This window comes from Nerophis ophidion, linkage group LG06 (genome assembly GCF_033978795.1).
Source record: "Nerophis ophidion isolate RoL-2023_Sa linkage group LG06, RoL_Noph_v1.0, whole genome shotgun sequence".
NCBI lineage: Eukaryota > Metazoa > Chordata > Actinopteri > Syngnathiformes > Syngnathidae > Nerophis > Nerophis ophidion.
In genome coordinates, this window is record NC_084616.1 from 47,622,883 (window position 1) to 47,643,505 (window position 20,623).

The 20,623-nt window shown below is 42.3% G+C and overlaps 1 protein-coding gene across 7 annotated transcripts in view; it reads right to left on the reverse strand.

Annotated features, from left to right (window-relative positions):
- Positions 1-20,623, reverse strand: part of rerea (arginine-glutamic acid dipeptide (RE) repeats a) — a 346,862-nt gene that overhangs the window by 144,747 nt on the left and 181,492 nt on the right. For all 7 annotated transcript variants that reach the window (XM_061903965.1, XM_061903966.1, XM_061903961.1 and 4 more), the window contains exon 3: positions 8,123-8,193. In XM_061903965.1, the coding sequence (XP_061759949.1) occupies positions 8,123-8,193 (71 nt within the window). The remainder of the gene's footprint in view (positions 1-8,122; positions 8,194-20,623) is intronic.

Consider the following 20,623-nt stretch of genomic DNA (forward strand, 5'->3'; position numbering starts at 1 on the left):
CATAATACGTGAAGTGAAGTGAATTATATTTATATAGCGCTTTTCTCTAGTGACTCAAAGCGCTTTACATAGTGAAACCCAATATCTAAGTTACATTTAAACCAGTGTGGGTGGCACTGGGAGCAGGTGGGTAAAGTGTCTTGCCCAAGGACACAACGGCAGTGACTAGGATGGCGGAAGCAGGAATCGAACCTGCAACCCTCAAGTGGCACGGCCGCTCTACCAACCGAGCTATGCCGCCCCATACGTCACATACGTATGGGGCGGGGGTTGCCCACTTCTGATGTCCTATCCAAGGTTTCTCATAGTCAGCATTGTCACTGGCGTCCCACTGGATGCGAATTCTCCCTGCCCACTGGGTGTGAGTTTTCCTTGCCCTTTTGTGGGTTCTTCCGAAGATGTCGTAGTCGTAATGGTTTGTACAGTCCTTTGAGACATTTCTGATTTAGGGCTATATAAATAAACATTGATTGATTGATTGATGACATACGTATACGCCCTCGAGGAGCAGAGAGGTAGCAGAGTGGGTAACGTTAGCTGTGATGCTAGCGGAGCCATGCGAGTGGTAATACAAGAGAAAGAAGGTGCGAATGAAGGAAGAAGTAATTCCCAAGAAAAACAGCAAGGGGTCCATCGTCTGGCGGTGGTTTGGCTTCCAGTGGGAATATGTCGAACAGACAACCGTAATTTGTCAAGTGTGGCGCTAAAGCGTTGCTATAAAAAGTAGCATTACTGCTAACATGTAGCATAATTTGAAAAGTAGCCTGCTAGAGAATGAAGAGTGTTTACTCCGCATGTCAACATCTCCATTTTGTGCCACACGCCCACACCATCAAAATACAGAGGCAAACATTTCCAGATCAACACCGTATGAAAAAAATAGTCAACAACAGAATTTAATAACTTCCGTAGTAACCTACCACATAGCGAAGGACAAATACTATTTGATTTCCTATTATGCAGCTCATTTTTATTTGACACTTAAAAGGTCTCTGACAATCTTGCACTTTTTGTTTTGGAAATGACATGAATGTTTGTGCCAATGCTTAATAACTGTTTAATAAATACAGTTTTGGTCAATTGACTTAGTTGTGATTTCCTTCTCTGCATGAAAGCTTATGAGCATATATTAATGCAGTGTGAACAAGAATGTTTTAATGTAGACACATAGAATCATCATACTGCTGTGATTATATGCATCAAGTGTTAATTCAAGGCCAAGGAAAAAACATCGAGATATATATCGTGTATCGCGATATGGCCTAAAAAATATAGAAATATTAAAAAAGGCCATATCGCCCAGCCCTACCTGATAGTTGACCTCACTGATCACATCAGACAGCGTCCTTTTCCAGACACACTACATTTCAAACTACACATCTCACATTTCAGAACCGTTTTTGTTATAGTATAGACTCTCAAGGGAATGACAAAACAGTGTTATTAAAATGAAATGTCAGTGTACAGCGTGTATATCAGTACAGTGATACCTCAGCCTGAGAGTGTTTGAAACAATAGTTGTCTATCGGCTATTTATTATGCTTTAAGTCGCAAGCAAAAAATTGGAGACCATTAGTTGGTGTAGCAAATGTCGCAGTGAACCCCATTAGATACAACCAAAACATCTGGTCTTACTCGTTAGCATTATTTTTTTTTTCCCAACAATGGGAAATAAGAAAGTGAGTGTGATGAATAAGTGGATGATATTCATTGATCCAAAGAAATCCTCAAAACATGATCTGGGTTTCTCATCGTCATCCCAGTGGGTTGAGTTTTTCATTGCCCTGATGTGGGATCTGAACAGAGGATGTCGTTGTGGCTTGTGCAGCCCTTTGAGAAACTTATTATTTAGGGCTATATAAATAAACATTGATTGATTGATTTATCTAGTGTAGCCAACTTGGTGAAGCAATTAAAGCACATCACTGTGAGTCTGCACCATACTGAAGCAGAATGAGTTAACGCCAGCCATGACTGTAAATATAATACCTCAACAGCAGACATTTATCCATGAACAAATGGAGAATATGCAGATAGTGTGTTTGACGGTGAAGCAGCCTGGAGAAGTCCACTCTCCAAGGTGAATGCTTTACAGCACGGTGCCCCAGGGGTTAGTGCGTGTGCCTCACAATACCAAGGTCCTGAGTAGTCCTGGGTTCAATTCCGGGCTTGGGATCGTTGTGTGGAGTTTGCATGTTCTCCCCGTGACTGCGTGGGTTCCGTCCAGTTACTCCGGTTTACTCCCCCCGCCAAAAACATGCACCTGTGGATAGGTTGATTGGCAACACTAAAATGGCCCTAGTGTGTGAATGTTGCCTGTGTATCTGTGTTGGCCCTGCGATGAAGTGGCAACTTGTCCACCTTCCGCCTGAATGAAGCTGAGATAGGCTCCAGCGACCCCCCGCGACCCCGGAAGGGACAAGCGGTAAAAGATGGATGGATGGATGGACTTCAAAACTATTGCAGTTATCTGTAGTACATTCTATTGTATTGTGTTTATACATTATTGTTTTATAAAGACGTTTGTTTTGGTAATTTAAAAATGTTAAAACTGTGCTGTTTTGGGTTGGGCCAAACTCCCAATTGAATCTATTTAATTAATTTCAATGTATGATGTTGATTTGAGATACAAGAGTTTTGCGTTAAAAATGCCATCACAGAAGCAAATAAGCTCATAAGTTGAGGTACTACTGTATAGATTTACTATTAACTTATATGTATCTTGAAACGATATACTGTATCATAAAAGGTTGCTGAGATGTGAGAGGTGTATTAAGAATGGGTAACGAAACTTAGTAAGTAGACTAAAAAAAAAATTTGCCATTGATGCTAAACTAATGCAGATTTAGGCTCCTGCAACAAATGCTTGAAGGTTTGGCACCTGTATCTGTTAAAATGTAAACCATACCCATGCATTGGGTGTACTCAATTTTGTGAGATACTGTATATAAAAAAAACATCAGTTTGATAGTGATTAACCATAATTGCCTCGATCAAATTGTATTTTGTTCATTTAAACAATAGCAGAATATGTTTTTAGAATCAACAGCGCCTCTGCTGGCTGCTGTCAAGTAGCACACTCTATTTTGCCTCAATTGCTTCAAAGACATAATTAAACAACAATGTATCCCACACTATTGATGGCATTCTTAATGTGTATGTTGAAGTTCTGCTCATCTTATTCAATCATGTTTAAAATGTCATCCTATTTGTCTCTGTTGTTTCTGTGCATTGCAGCAGTAAGAGAGTGAAGTGAAGTCTATAGAGTTAGATCAATGTGTGGGAGAGGTCACAGTGTGAGGACTGCAGAGGACACCGAACGAGTGGAAGATGATTGTCCTATGTTGGAGAATGGATTTACTGTTGCATATGTTATTGTTGGCAGTGTGCTTGCGTGTGTTGAGAGGCAAAGAAGCAGAAGCAGCACTGACATGTAACGACAAGCTGGTGAGTCATCTGCAAGTGGAAAAGACCCTATGAGTAAAAGACGACAATAGGAAGGGGGCAGGTTTTCAATCCTCTTTCTTCCTCATGCACAGTCCCATGCTTCATTCAGACCAAGGCAATATGGAGAAAAAGGGAGAGAAAAGATATTGATAAGGTTGTTTGGTCAGGGGCCAATGAAATTTCTACCCCCCGTCTGCGACTCCTTCAAAGCCCACTGCTGATCAATAGCTTACTCAGCATAATAGGAAGTGGAGGCCAGAGATAGATTTAGGGAAGAATGTCAAGATGAGAAGTAAATACAGAGTGTTGACATCTAACGAGAGGAACTTGTCTCTTTTCAATATGTGGCAGCAAAAGGAGAAAATTAGAACATTTTGACCATTAGCTTCCACAACAGAGCAGTCTGAGAGCTTCCCAGCCCCGCTGAGGGAGAATTATGTGGCCCACTTTTGAGTGCAGGGGTACATTTCAGCTTTACAAGCAAGAGGGCACTTCCGAGCAAAATGTGCAATTACATCCGAAATCATCTGATATTATCCTCCAAAGAGGAGTTTGTGTAGCAGAGTAAACAAGACATTTTTCCAAAGCTGTTTGCAGCGATGCTTTTGTGTTTTGTAGCCAGTCAGGCGACACTAAAAAACATCCACTTGTTTGGGAGAGTCAGCGGGGTTTGTTGTTGTAGTGTAAGACGACATGGTGCAGTCTGCTCAAACACACGCAAGCATGCAGATGGCTGTTCAATAATTGCAGGTGGAGGGGGGCTGATAGGGTGAGAGACACAAAGTGACGGAAAGGTCAGCTCCATGAGTTGACTTTTTGTTTTTCTATCTCCTTCCTCCTGGACAATCATCTGTATCTAGCCCTGCCTCTTGTGCTATGGTCAAGGTGCACATGTGTGGGTAATGCGTGTATGGGTGTCCTGCCCGTCTGAGCAAGCTCAAGCTGGAATCCGATTAAAAGCATGCTGTTGTGCCTCCCAAGTGCCCCACTACAGGACTTGCTTGTTTAAAAAAAAACAAAAAAAACAACCGACCTTCAGAGCCAAATGTATTCACAAAAAACACAAAAGGGCCACAAGAAAAAATCAAATACGTAATTTTATGTTTATATTGATGCACGTATTTCCAAAAGGGCTTTTGGTTGACCTCTTATCCGCCCCCTGGCAGGTTGGTAGCTGCTATTTGGGCCCCCTGGGGGTGGGCGACTCAAACCAAGCCCTTAAGTGGCGTACTTAAACGGACAATCTACTAAAAGACAGCGAAAGATCCGTGGTAGCAGCAGGCTCACATATTGATCATATACTGCTGTATTTGGAAACTGACATCTTGAGGGAATCTTAGGGTGACCTCATTCTAGGTCATACTGTATGTGCCGTGCTGGATTTGCCCTCCCTCTCTTGGACACCGCCTGGCCTGCTCTCACACTCAGCATCTGTGTTTTGGCATTTTTGCTTGTGTGCTTGTGAGGTTTTGATTGTTTTGATTGTGAAAGGTGGCTGCTGTAATTAATCGAATAGTGGATGTTTACTGCTTACATAATTGTAGTCAGGTTGCATGTGTTTTTTCAGCTATTTAGAGCAGTGTTTTTCAACCTTTTTTAAGTCAGGTCGCATTTTTTTCACTGAAAAAATCTGGGGACACACCACCAGCAGAAAACATATAAAAATTAAACTCAGCAGCCGATATTGACGGTAAAAAGTTGTTCTCACAAGTGTTGGATATTAATTCAAACCATAACCATAACCATACATCACAATAGCTCTTGTCTCAAAAAAGGTACTGTCACGACCTGTCGCTCCTCCACCTCTTAAAGAGAATGGCGGGTAGGAGGAGAACAGTACAACATCCCTGATGTTAGCACAAGCTGTACAGATGTTTGCGGTCAAGGTCAGTGGGGGTGCTCACGCTCAAAAATATGCCTTACTAAAATGCACCGTAAAGACTTCAAGGACAATGCCATCAAAGCCTACGTAATTCTGACATTACCCCGTGACTTATTTGGAGTTTTTTGGTGTTTTCTTGTGTGTTGCATTTGAGGTTCTTGTCTTGCGCTCCTATTTTGGTGGCTTTTCCTGTAGCAGTTTCATGTCTTCTTTAAAGCGTTATTCCTGGCACCTGTTTTGTTTTAGCAATCAAGACTATTTTCAATGTTGATATTCTTCATTGTTGCTTGTCATGTCATGTACGGATGTACTTTGTGGACGCCTTCTCAGCTCCACATGCTGTAAGTTTTTGCTGTCGTCCAGCATTCTGTGTTTCTTTACTTTGCAGCCAGTTCAGTTTTTTTTTGTTTGTTTTGCATAGCCTTCCCTAAGCTTCAATGCCTTTTCTTAGTGGCATTCACCATGTCGTCTCGTAAGCTTTAATACTATGCTATCTGAGTGCCGGCCAGCCATATCTAGTGTGCGGCTGCTGATTCAAAGCACAAGCAACTGCAAGGCATACTTACAGGTTACACTGAGGGTTGTGATAAAAACAACTTTAACACTCTTACTAATATGCACCACACTGTGAACCCACACCAAATAAGAATGATAAACACAATTTGGGAGAACATCCGCACTGTAACCCAACGTAAACACAACAGAACAAATACCCAGAATCCCATGCATTCCTAACTCTTCCAGGCTACATTATACACCCCCCCATGCCCCCCGCGTCGGTTGAGGTGGGCAGGGTTGGGGGGGCGGGGTTTGGTGGTATAATGTAGCTCGGAACAGTTTGGGATACATGGGATTCTGGGTATTTGTTCTGTTGTGTTTATGTTGTGTTACAAAGCGGATGTTCTCCTGAAATGTGTTTGTCATTCTTGTTTGGCGTGGGTTCACAGTGTGGCGCATATTAGTAAGAGTGCTAAAGTTGTTTATATCACAACCCTCAGTGTAACCTGTATGGCTGTTGAGCAATTATGCCTTACAGTCGCTTATGTGTGTCTGCAGAAGCCTCATACAACATGAGAATGGGCTTGTAAGCTGTTTGTTACGGTTGTAGAGGGCGCTAAACGCATTGTCATCATAGCACGCTCCTATTATTGTTGTTTGGGTGAAAACCAGGAGACAGTTGAGAGAATGGTTGCTCTGAAACACAGTAGTCTCCCGGAAAAATTGAGATGGTTGGCAAATGTGATGTTGTCAAGTGGCATTCAAATAAAACTTGCAGGCCGCACTAATATTACATTTTCATATTAAGGTGCGGGCCGCGTGTCTGAGACCACTGGTTAATACAAAAAACAAAGAAAAAAAAAACTTTGTACACTGTGTTATTTAATTTTAAATTTCAAAAGAGTCTTGTGGTTCCCATAGTTTTCTTTATTTTGTGAAACGGGTCAAAATGGCTCTTTGAGTGGTAAAGGTTGCCGACCCCTGAAATAGAGAGAAAAGAAAAAGCTTTGATAGAGTCCTGAAATGAGTTGTTTATGTGTAAAGGTAATAAAGTCAGGGAAATTGCGAAAGCACATCAAAGTAAATAGCTCGCAAAAACATGTAGCTTTCATATCGTGGAGTTGGCTCATGGTGGTGTATGCGGCGACCACTTCGTAAACGGTTTGTTTGAACATATTTTTTTGAGAAACTTTCTGTGATGCCATCCATCCATCCCTTTTCTATAGCTTGTCCCTCTGGGGATCATGTGGGTGCTGGAGCCTATCCCGCCTGCATTCGGATGGACAAGTCGCCACCTCATTGCAGGACCAACACAGACAGACAGACAGACAACATTCACAATGAGGTTTATTATTTACTATATAGTGAATGTTACAACGTAGAACTATGCGTAAACTAAAGATAAGAGTTTTATTAAGTTATGTTACGGTTGCTATGCCTAAACATGAGTCCAAAGCCCTAAATAAACTAATCTTAAGTCCTAGTAATAAATATTGTGATTGGTGGTCCAAAGTTTTCAATTTTCAAAAGGTTTGGTGGTGGTGTTGTTGTTGTTGTTGTACAGGAACGCCAAGTGCTCTACTTGCCGTGGATGACCAGGACTTGACTCCTACTCTAAATGTTTATTTGAAAAAAGACATTGATATAGTATATACTCTCATATGTGCTCTATTGCAGCGGTGATGTGGAAACTATGTCCGCATATTTCAAGTTCCGGGCACTCCATACAGTTGGGATTTTATACACTTTTATTGGTTACACCCAAAGCACACAAAATAGAAATCTAAGCTTTTTTCTAATTGAATGAATTGATTTCTTCAATGAATTGTAGCAGCTCTAAATCAAATGCATAGGAAATTGTGTGATAGTGTCATGAGGTGAATCCCCATACATTTCTATTTATATATTATTCATTCTTACAAGGGGCCCTCAGAGGGCAGCCATAACTCCGATGTAGCCTTAAATGAAAACCTAAAACCTTGTCTTTTGTGAAGATTTTATTTTTCCAATTATGAATTAAAGTAAAATAAGTGAAAATATGCCAACACAATTGTAATTGCGCTTCCACTGTGCTACATTCGAATGATCTCTTACCCTTGAAAAGAGAATCCACATCTCATCTCATTTCTGCAGCCATACCTTTTTCAGTTTGGTTACTCCTTGCAGTCTTTCCTTACTAGAAAAAACAGCAACTTGTTTCCTGGTTTTGGCGACCCGACAGTATGTTTCAGCACATCAGAGCAATGGCGTGAGCGCACACAAACAAGAAGGACAGACAGGAATTCAGCTACTCACCAGTTTGAACTCTTGAATGCTACAAATGAAGTAGGGAGTGTTGGGTCGGCGACTCTCAATGTACACACAATCTGCATGAGAAAGACCAAAAAGAAATAATTTTAGGAAATGGTGTTCACACTTTCTGAGGAATTTGTTATTTTTGATGCAGTCAAACTTAGTGAGAAATTATTTGGAGTGCTGTTACTACCTCTGCTGAAAATACATTTTTTCCTCCTTGAGTCAAATTCAATTGGAATGCGAGTAATAGGATTAAGGACTTTCGGCGCGCTACAAGGTTGCCTTTCCAAAGAAAACATTACGCCCAAGGGGAATTATGCTATTGTTCCACTACGTTTATACACCAGTGAGCAATACCCGCGGTAACCCTGCCCCGCCCCCAGCCATCAGTCTAACCTGGTTTGACAAAGTTTGACAATATATACATATCAAGAGCTGCAAAACAAAAAGAGGAAATCCATGCCCTGTCAAAAAGTGTGCAAGGAAGGTGGTCAAGAGGCCTGGTGTGAGGCTGTGCTTGAATAGGACTTCCGGGGTATGGCCTGGTCATGAACCACCCCCGCCTACCCCTCACCGTTTCCTGAACAAAAACATTTACACTGCCATGGACAAAGTACAGCGAGCCACTTCAGAGAAGAAGAAAGGAGGTGGGGGTTGGCAAGGCTAATGATGGCTGCTCCACCTGGTGCAGTCCTTTCACTGCACAAGCTGTTGTACAAATAAGTATTGGTCTTTATTATAGCTGGACATTTGACTCAACATTCTCAAAGGACTATGATGAAAAGCTAATTAATAGTTATGATTGATTAAAGATGGATGGATGGATGGATGGATGGATGGATGGATGGATGGATGGATGGATGGATGGATGGATGGATGCTAGCTAGCTAGCTAGCTAGCTAGCTAGCTAGCTAGATAGATAGATAGATAGTACTTTATTGATTCCTTCAGGAGAGTTCCCTCAGGTAAATTCAAATTCCAGCAGCAGTGTACAAAATTGAGATCGAATTTAAAAAGTAAAAAGTAAATAATGGGGGTATAAATGGAAATAAAAAAGAACATATAACAATAACAATACTGGGCTTCCCTGCTTAGGCTGCTGCCCCCGCGACCTGATAAGCGGAAGAAGATGGATGGATGGCGTTGTGGCTTGTGCAGCCCTTTGAGACACTTGTGATTTAGGGCTATATACATAAACATTGATTGATTTGATTTTGGTCACAGAATGGATTGGTCCCATTAGCTGTGTTGCTAGGCACCAAGAACGAGGCCATCCATCCATCCATTTTCTACCGATTGTCCCTTTTGGGGTCGTCGGCGCCTTTCTCAGCTGCATTCGGGGGGTAGGCCATTTTTGCAAATTAGAATGCAAAAATAGCAACATTTTTCTCTTCTTCTCTCTCATTAAGATTGCAAACGATAGACAAAATTCCCAAAAAGTGCAGTTTTCTTTTAAGAGACAAACAATTCTATCTATTCTATATACTTGATTTATATCCATCCACATACGAAAGAGGCTTAGGTCGGGTATGAAAACTTCTGAATTAAACTGTTCACATTGACATTAAAAAATCTGGTATGGGCAAACAAATTGGTATTGACCTGGCGAGGCCAAATATATTCAGTTGAGCAAATTCAACCTACAAGCTGTGCTTTCCTAGAACAGAGAGATCAATATATTTTTAGAGGAAACTGACACAAAAGTTTGTTTTACAATGCGTTTAAGGACCCCTGAACAGAGTAGAATGCCGCAACACCTGCCAGAATACTCTTTCTTATCAATGAGGCATAAGACATGCAAAATAGTGGGCTTTTAAACAGTGGTTATATTTAATTTAGTTTTGTTTTTAAATCTAAAGACTTCAGTGTGTGTATAAGTACTTTTTGAGCATATTCAACAATACCGCAGTAACCTACTCAGTGGCCTAGTGGTTAGAGTGTCCGCCCTGAGATCGGTAGGTTGTGAGTACAAACCCCGGCCGGCCGAGTCATACCAAAGACTATAAAAATGGGACCTATTACCTCCCCGCGTGGCACTCAACATCAGGGGTTGGAATTAGGGGTTAAATCACCAAAAATGATTCCCGCACCACTGCTGCCCACTGCTCCCCTCACTTCCCAAGGGCTGAACTAGGGGATGGGTCAAATGCAGAGGACAAATTGACAATCATTGGTACTTTAACTTCAATGCTAACCCAAAATGTTGGTCAGAATAACTGTGATAGGGAATTTTCATACTCTCACTAGTATAAACATTATAATAAAACATTTTATGCAAAAGCTCCTTTTGGCTACTGATGTACAGTATTACCAACATGCACAGTGAGTAATCGTTGGGATGGACCCCTGCAAAAACATAATTTCAAAGATCGATTCTTGTCAAATAATTTTAGGAATCTATTTAAAATCAAAATAAAGAAAAAAGAAAAATAATCACGATTCGGAGGTGAATCAATGTTTCGAGCTACCCTATTGCATTGTGCTCCTCCATGAGACAACATTTAAAAAACAACACAAGTCTCAGTAATATTTCACCGGTATCATTAAAAACATGCTGCTCCATGTACAAAAACCAAAGTGGGCTTTCTCTTACAAAAGGTGTGTACTAAGCATTTTCAGTGGCAGGCCACGTCTGTTATTTATGTATTCGTGTCAGCTGAGTCATCGATCTGACTGTGCTTTATCTTACTGCTTTGCAAAAGGAAAAGAAGGGTGGCAAAAGATATTAAATGGCCCTTACAGCCACCAGGCCATTTGTAGAAGACCTGCTGTCTATATAAACTGAGAGCTCATGTGACATCACAGGCTTTGTTTTTTGAAGAGGGCGTGTGTGTGTGTGTGTGTGTGTGTGTGTGTGTGTGTGTGTGTGTGTGTGTTTGTAACCCCAGGGTGGGCTTGTTATCGACTATGGGCTGAATGAGCTGTTGGGAGGAGGAGGGGGTTGCGGTGGGTGTGGGGGCGGAGGGGGGCAGGGGTTATCGCCCACGCTGGCTTTGAGTGATGCATTATATTTCCCCCATTCTCGCCTCCCCCACACGTCCCTGGAAGTCATTTACAAGATAGCATGAATGAAAATATCCATCAGTATTGCTGTGTGATCTGTGAGTGACGCGGTGTCTGCGTGTGTTGAGAGAGACGGCCAAACGGGGAGGACGGCGGGGAGGGAGGGGAGTGCGAGCGAGGACCGAGAACAAAAGAGACTAATCTGAGCGAGATGACACGTTATGTAGGAGTCAAATCGGGGGGAATTAGGCTGTACTGCCCCTTCACCTCGCCTGCACATTCATTTAGAGAGGCCAAGATCACATCAACAGGCGTATATACCTGAGGCGACAAAGAGAGTAAAAAAAAATTTAAAAAATGTTTGGCTGGTGTGGTGGGGAAGGCATCTGCAGTGTTGGCGCTAGGAATTTTCAACTTTGCTAACTTGTCAGCCACTTCTCCAAGAGACTCCTTTTGAACACTCTTCGCACAATAACACTTCAAAAGGCACATATTTTCCCCGTCTGTTGACCTGCAAAGTATGTTTTTGGGGTGGAGGAGTCTTGTCGGGTGCTAGTTAGCTGGTTACTCAGTGGCCTAGTGGTTAGAGTGTCCGCCCTGAGATCAGTAGGTTGGGAGTTCAAACCCCGGCCGAGTCATACCAAAGATTATTTTAAAAAAAAAATGGGATCCATTACCTCCCTGCTCTGCACTCAGCATCAAGGGTTGGAACTGGGGGTTAAATAACCATAAATGATTCCCGGGCGCGGCACTGCTGCTGCCCACTGCTCCCCTCACTTCCCAGGGGGTGATCAAGGGGATGGGTCAAATGCAGAAGACAAATTTCACCACACCTAGTGTGTGCGCGACAATCATTGGGACTTTAACTTTAACTTTAGTTAGTCTGGTCGGGTGCGAGTCTGTCTCCATCCTCGAACGATGTCGATACAGCGGGAGATAAAAGTGAAGTTTTCATAAACTCACAAAGACAAAAACAAGTCATTTACTGGAGACATGGCACAGGATTAAGTTAAAAAGGTTGACTTTTCAAACACTCACCTTAGTTTTTACCATGAAGTCTTTCTTAATGACAGGCCCTAGCGATAACGTTGTCCGAGTGCAAACTGAGGCAGTACTTGTCATTGATAAAACTTTCGGCGAATTAAAATTTACGACCAATAAAAACGCAATAAACAGGGACAGAAATCTCTTTTTTTTTTTTTTTTTTTTTTCTTTGTCATGAAAAAGGGAGGTTTTTGTCATGAAAAAGATAGGTTTTTGTGGTTGGTGCACTAATTGTAAGTGTATAGTGTGTTTTTTATGTGGATTACATTTTTAAAAAAAAGTTTTTTTTTATTTTATTTTTAAATAAAAATTTATAAAAAATTCTTCTGCGGCCCGGTACCAATCAGGCCACCGGGCCGCCGGTGGTTGGGGACCACTGTTCTGGAGAACCAGCGTCCTCTACAGGAGACATTTGATTGATTTGTCAGAATGATAAAAATGCTCTACTGTTTTTAACGACCTTCTGCAAAAAACTTAGTCAAAAATCCTCACTCTATGCTGCAAAAATGTGAGTACGTTTTTTAAAATGTACTCCTGGGCCATCAATTGAATAAATGGTAAATGGGTTATACTTGTATAGCGCGTTTCTACCTTCAAGGTACTCAAAACGCTTTGACACTATTTCTACAATCACCCATTCACACACACATTCACACACTAATGGCGGGAGCTGCCATGCAAGGCGCTAACCAGGACCCATCAGGAGCAAGGGTGAAGTGTCTTGCTCAAGGACACAATGGACGTGACTAAGATGGTAGAAGGTGGGGATTCAACCAGGAATCCTTAGGTTGCCGGCACGACCACTCTCCCAACTGCGTCGTCCCCAATGATAGCCGAGAGCTACAACTATTCCTCGATTAATTTGATTGGAAAAATAAGCATCCATTTGTATTTCCTCGCTTTGATGATTTGTTGAATACATATTGTATTTGCAGCATCGCGTGGACATCGGGGGCGGTACCTCTGGATTGGCAGACCGGGGTGGTGGTTCCTCTCTTTAAGAAGGGGAACCGGAGGGTGTGTTCCAACTATCGTGGGATCACACTCCTCAGCCTTCCCGGTAAGGTTTATTCCGGTGTACTGGAGAGGAGGCTACGCCGGATAGTCGAACCTCGGGTTCAGGAGGAACAGTGTGGTTTTCGTCCTGGTCGTGGAACTGTGGACCAGCTCTATACTCTTGGCAAGGTTCTTGAGGGTGCATGGGAGTTTGCCCAACCAGTCTACATGTGCTTTGTGGACTTGGAGAAGGCATTCGACCGTGTCCCTCGGGAAGTCCTGTGGGGAGTGCTCAGAGAGTATGGGGTATCGGACTGTCTTATTGTGGCGGTCCGCTCACTGTACGATCAGTGCCAGAGCTTGGTCGCATTGCCGGCAGTAAGTCGAACACATTTCCAGTGAGGGTTGGACTCCGCCAAGGCTGTCCTTTGTCACTGATTCTGTTCATAACTTTTATGGACAGAATTTCTAGGCGCAGTCAAGGCATTGAGGGGTTCCGGTTTGGTAACCGCAGGATTAGGTCTCTGCTTTTTGCAGATGATGTGGTCCTGATGGCTTCATCTGACCGGGATCTTCAGCTCTCGCTGGATCGGTTCGCAGCCGAGTGTGAAGCGACCGGAATGAGAATCAGCACCTCCAAGTCCGAGTCCATGGTTCTCGCCCGGAAAAGGGTGGAATGCCATCTCCGGGTTGGGGAGGAGACCCTGCCCCAAGTGGAGGAGTTCAAGTACCTATGAGTCTTGTTCACGAGTGAGGGAAGAGTGGATCGTGAGATCGACAGGCGGATCGGTGCGGCATCTTCAGTAATGCGGACGTTGTACCGATCCGTTGTGGTGAAGAAGGAGCTGAGCCGGAAGGCAAAGCTCTCAATTTACCGGTTAATCTACGTTCCCATTCTCACCTATGGTCATGAGCTTTGGGTCATGACCGAAAGGATAAGATCACGGGTACAAGCGGCCGAAATGAGTTTCCTCCGCCGTGTGGCGGGGCTCTCCCTTAGAGATAGAGTGAGAAGCTCTGCCATCCGGGAGGAACTCAAAGTAAAGCCGCTGCTCCTTTGACATCGAGAGGAGCCAGATGAGGTGGTTCGGGCATCTGGTCAGGATGCCACCCGAACGCCTCCCTAGGGAGGTGTTTAGGGCACTTCCAATCGGTAGGAGGCCACGGGGAAGACCCAGGACACAATGGGAAGACTATGCCTCCCGGCTGGCCTGGGAACGCCTCGGGATCCCCCGGGAAGAGCTAGACGAAGTGGCTGGGGAGAGGGAAGTCTGGGTTTCCCTGCTTAGGCTGTTGCCCCCGCGACCCGACCTCGGATAAGCGGAAGATGATGGATGGATGGATGGATATTGTATTGCTCAAGCGCACAGGAGCAGTGCACCTCTTGGTAATCTATCTCACTTGCGTTGACGGTGACGTAGCCAGTGTGTGTGTGTGTGAGAGAGAAAGAGGTAGGATGGCTCAAAAACCAACAACAAAGTGGTAAGACAACAAATAACTGAAAGTAGATGAGAGGTTTTGCGATCATTTCAAACTGAAAAAAACAGACATCGTAGTGAAATATTTGCACTGTCAAACCATATGTTTGACTTGCATACAACATCTTTTGTTTGAATACTTGATAACATATTAGCATCTACAGATTGAATGTTAAGGATATTAAGCTAAAATCAAAACACCACACCTCCAATTAATACATTTTCAGATGTGTATATGTCAAATTCAGAGGTCCCGTTTACACTAAGCCGGGAAGGGTTATGCAGGGTAAATCCCACCTAACCTTATCCGTTTCCACACACAACAATGCCACCGTTTAAGACCCCCGCCCCCCTCCGTCCTCCGGCGTAACACGACCTAGTATGCATGCATGGAAAATGCATACGTCATAGTCATCTCCTGTGTTGCTTTGTGAGCAAGTCTTACAAACCCCGTTTCCATATGAGTTGGGAAATTGTGTTAGATGTAAATATAAACGGAATACAATGACTTGCAAATCATCTTCAACCTATATTCAGTTGAATATGCTACAAAGACAACATATTTGATGTTCAAACTGCTAAACATTTTTTTTTTGCAAATAATCATTAACTTTAGAATTAGATGCCAGCAACATGTGACAAAGAAGTTGGGAAAAGGGGCAATAAATACTGATAAAGTTGAGGAATGCTCATCAAACACTTATTTGGAACATCCCACAGGTGTGCAGGATAATTGGGAACAGGTAGGTACCGTGATTGGGTATAAAAACAGCTTCCCCAAAAATGCTCAGTCTTTTACAAGAAAGGATGGGGCAAGGTACACCCCTTTGTGCACAACTGCATGAGCAAATAGTCAAACAATTTAAGAACAACGTTTCTCAAAGTGCAATTGCAAGAGATTTAGGGATTTCAACATCTACGGTCTATAATATCATCAAAAGGTTCAGAGAATCTGGAGAAATCACTCCATGTAACAATGGCCGGAAACCAACATTGATTGACCGTGAGCTTCAATCCCTCAGACGACACTGTATCAAAAACCGACATCAGTCTCTAAAGGATATCACCACATGGACTCAGGAACACTTCAGAAAACCCCTGTCACTAAATACAGTTCATCGCTACATCTGTAAGTGCAAGTTAAAGCTCTACTATGCAAAGCGAAAGCCATTTATCAACAACATCCAGAAACGCCGCCGGCTTCTCTGGGCCCTAGATCATCTAAGATGGACTGATGCAAAGTGGAAAAGTGTTCTGTGGTCTGACGAGTCCACATTTCAAATTGTTTTTGGAAATATTGAACATCGTGTCATCCGGACCAAAGGGGAAACGAACCATCCAGACTGTTATCGACGCAAAGTTCAAAAGCCAGCATGTGTGATGGTATGGGGGTGCAATAGTGCCCAAGGCATTGGCATGGGTGAAGGTACCATTAATGCTGAAAGGTACATACAGGTTTTGGAACAACATAGGCTGCCATCAGAGCCGTCTTTTTCATGGAAGCCCCTGCCTACTTCGTGAAAAAAGAGTGCGGGTACTTTCCTGGCCCGCCTGCAGTTCAGACCGAAAATGTGTGGCTTATTATGAAGCGTAAAATACGACAGAGGAGACCCCGGACTGTTGAACGACTGAAGCTCTACATAAAACAAGAATCGGAAAGAATTCCACTTTCAAAGCTTCAACAATTAGTTTCCCCAGTTCCCAAACGTTTATTGAGTGTTGTTAAAAGAAAAGGTGATGTAACTAAGTGGTGAACAAGCCCTTTCCCAACTACTTTGGCACGTGTTGCAGCCATGAAATTCTAAGTTAATTATTATTTGCAAAAAAAATAAAAGTTAATGAGTTTTAACATCAAATATGTTGTCTTTGTAGTGCATTCAATTGAATGTGGGTTGAAAAGGATTTGCAAATCATTGTATTCCGTTTATATTTACATCCAACACAATTTCCCAACATTATATGGAAACGGGGTTTATAAATGTAACTTATCTGACCAATATCCAGTGTTGCGGTATTTCAATTAACTGGAATCCAGTGTGCTGTGGGACCCTATTGTAGTAAATCACACCTGAACCATCATGAATTAATCAAATCTTTATTAGACACGTAAACAATGTGATAAAGAACATTTTACATAATTCAAACTAGGGATATAGGTATCTGCTCAGGACACTCCTCACTCTTCATCTTCATTGTCCATTCGTTTTTGGTGACTTTATATACTCTGGACCGAGACGTTGAGTCCGCGACATACATGGCGGACAATAACTAATACAGTCTGCTTTGCCAGTCCAAAAGCATTCGCCGTTTCCCTCTACAGTCAGGTAATACAAAGCACACGCTACCTTTTTTATCACATTCACCGGAGCTCACATTCTTGTTGTCTCCCCTTCAACAAATTGACAACGTTTTTCGCTATTTAGAATCACAGCTGACCCGGCCAAACATTGGAAAGTTCTCTTGCTGTCTGAGAAGTGTTGTATCCGAAATAGCTGCAATTGTTTTCTCTCTAATTAAGGTATTCATGTGTGATTTCCACAAGCGTCTGTACATTTGGAAGAAGGACAAAACACGGCTATGTCTGGATGACTCGCCTTGATATTTCCAGTGGTTAGCTCCGATTTACGAAACCGCTTTTTTATGAAGCTGGCTGTGGCGCGTTCTTACTGACCTCCTCTCCTGTGTGGGGCGTGGTCTTTCTGGCGTCAATTCCTTAACGATCAACAAGTCCATACAAAGCTAAGTGCTGGAGATTCGAGAATTACACGGCTGACTTACCCCGTGTAAAAATTTGTAAAACACTGGTTTATTGTGGCTGAAACGTGGCTTGGGCTAAATAATTATTGGTTTAAGGGGTTAAACGACTTAGTGTAGACATGGCCTTAGGTACATTGTCCCTTAGTGTATCATACTTTGTCAGAGCATTTTTGTTTAGTTTGGTTCTTTATTATCTATTACCTTCATATGTCTTCCAAACACACTGTTTGGAGTTTGGTCTGTCCTGTGACCTCTGAGGATATTTCCACATATGGTTGAAATATCTCTCAAGAGCCTTATGCCAGTACACCATTGTAGTCCGACATTGGAGTCAATAAGCTATTTTTCCTCTATCCTCTTGTTCTGGGGCATACTGGCTCGTACATGCATATGCATCCTCCGCCGTTGCCTTTTCTTATATAAAGTTGCGTATAGTTCCAACTTATATTTGTCAGTAGTAGGGTTGTACGGTATACCGGTACTAGTATAGTAGCGCAGTACTAATAAATAAAAAAACATCTGTGCATTTGGGTTTCCCCGTGGAAAGAATTGACACTGTGGTGGGGGGTCTTGAGTTTGTGGGGGATGGGTGGATTTTTCTTCTTTTATTTTAAGGGGAATGGAGAGCGCGTGTGTGCAGGGACAACCACAGCAGGGCCTTTGTGGTCAAGTGTTCTCACTTCGTCAGTAGCTATTACTTTGCTTTCTTTCACTCTCCTCCACCCTACAATAAAAGCATCACGCCGCTCACAACCAGGCTAGGGACGTGTAGGATTTCAACACATGGATATAGATAATAAAAAAGAACCTGCTCTGCGATTCTCTAATTATATTGTCACTCCCACCATCAGGCCACAGGATATTCGATGTTATTACCTCCACACACTAACACACACACACACAACAATTTTCTCTGCTTTGGCTCATTGTTCAGCCAGCTTTTCTCCTATGGCTGCCAGCCGTGTCTAATCTAAAACACACCTCGTCTCGGCTAAAGAGGTGGGTCCTACGCTCTCTGTTACCGAGCAAATAAGATGCTGTTTAATTTGCTGCAGCGTTCCAGGGGAAAGGTGGAGGTGAGGAGGGGGTGAGAGGCTCTTGGAAAGCGCCAGGATATATTTCTCGTAGCAAAGCAACAACAGAAAACTGCACCAATGTATTCTGACAGAGTTTTGTAAACAGTGATTGAATCTAGGATGAGTTATGTCTTTGGCTAATCAAGCAAATATATTTAGGTAAATAACAGCGTAAATATTCAACATAACTAGCACAATTAAATGCACAAAATTAAGCTTATCATGCAAAACCAGGGAGGTTCATACTTGTAATTTGGTTCTATCGTAAAGAGAAAAGCAGACCGTCACTCAGTACGTTTCCATGCACTAAATTACAGTTTGATCATCTTCGCCAGTAAATAATGTAGTAATGTAAAAAAAATACAAAATAAAATAAAATAAAATAATGTAGGTCTTTTTTTGCTTTTTATTTTTTATTCTTATTGTAATATTTCTCTATTTTGTTTCCATTCAAACCCCAATTATTATTATTATTATTAAAAAAAAAAAATTGATCTCAACTCTGTACACTGCTGCTGGAATTTTAATTTTCCTGAAGGAACTCTCCTGAAGGAATCAATAAAGTACTATCTATCTATCTATCTATCTATCTATCTATCTATCTATCTATCTATCTATCTAAATAAAGATTGCCGTGTTGCCAGAGAGAACTGGTTTCCAATCACATTGCATGTGTGTGGTATTCTGATTTTTTAAAAAGTCAAACACGTTCAGATTAAGGCGTTTCCATGTATTGTCCAAATCTCAGTGGCCTAATGGTTAGAGCAGGGGTAGGTAACCTATGGCTCTAGAGCCAGATGTGGCTCGTTTGATGACTGCATCTGGCTCTCGGATAAATCTTAGCTGACATTGCTTAACACGATAATTATTAATAATTTCGCTGGTAATCACAGCGCTAAAAATAACGTGCAAAATATAAAACATTCTCATGCATTTAAATCCATCCATCCGTTTTCTACCGCACCTGTTCAAGAAGTCGCATTAATGGTAAGAAGTATTTTATGTCACGATAGGGGAGGTCGCAGCTTGCTGCAGGGTCGTTCCCCCAGCAAGGCAGACGGACTACTCGGGACATGGCATTTAGGTAAAAACATGATTTAATTTAAATTAAAAAAAGATACAAATCAAAATCGCTCACAGTGGAGGCACAACTTGGGCTAAGGAACAAAACTAACGCATGAATAGACTATGAACATAAATCAAACAAAACTTACTTGGCATGGATGAAGCACGAAACTATGGCAAGGCATGAAACAAGTCAGCACAGAGCAAGAAAAGATCACATTGACGCCAGGGCGACTGACTGGCAAAGACGAGCTTAAATACTGCCTCTGATTAGAGTTTGGGAAGCAGGTGAGCGGGGATTTTGTCCACCAGAGATAGGTGGACAAAATGAGTAACCAAGGAAACCAGACAAGGGAGTGGAAAAAAACAGGAACTTAAAGAGTCCAAAGGACAAACAGCACATGCCCAAACAAAAACATGATCAGCAGACATGACATTTTATTTATTATTGGTTAGCTTCAGGATAACAATGTTCTTAAAAAGAATAAAATACTTATTATACTCTAAAAATGTTGGTCTTAGTTAAAAATGCACACATTTAGTTGTATTCAGTGTTAAAAAATATGATATGGCTCTCACTGAAATACATTTTGAAATATTTGGCTTTAATGGCTCTCTCAGCCAAAAAGGTTCCCGACCCCTGGGTTAGAGTGTCCGCCCTGAGATCGGTAGGTTGTGATTTCAAACCCCGGCCGAGTCATACTAAAGACTATAAAAATGGGACCCAATACCTCCCTGCTTGGCACTCAGCATCAAGGGTTGGAATTGGGGGTCAAATCACCAAAAATGATTCCCAGGCGCGGCCACCGCTGCTGCCCACTGCTCCCCTCACCTCCCAAGGGTCAGAACAAGGGGATGGGTCAAATGCAGAGGACTAATTTCACCACACCTAGTGTGTGTGTGAAAATCATTGGTACTTTAACATATTTCCAAATTATTTATTTTAGAAATCGGACTAACTTAGGTAATGGAAACATACTGTATGATGTGTGATGAATTTGGCATTTTAATCATTTTGTTTTCCCACCGGCTTTTACACGAGATCCATCCACCCATCCATTTTCTACCCCTTGTTCCTTTCG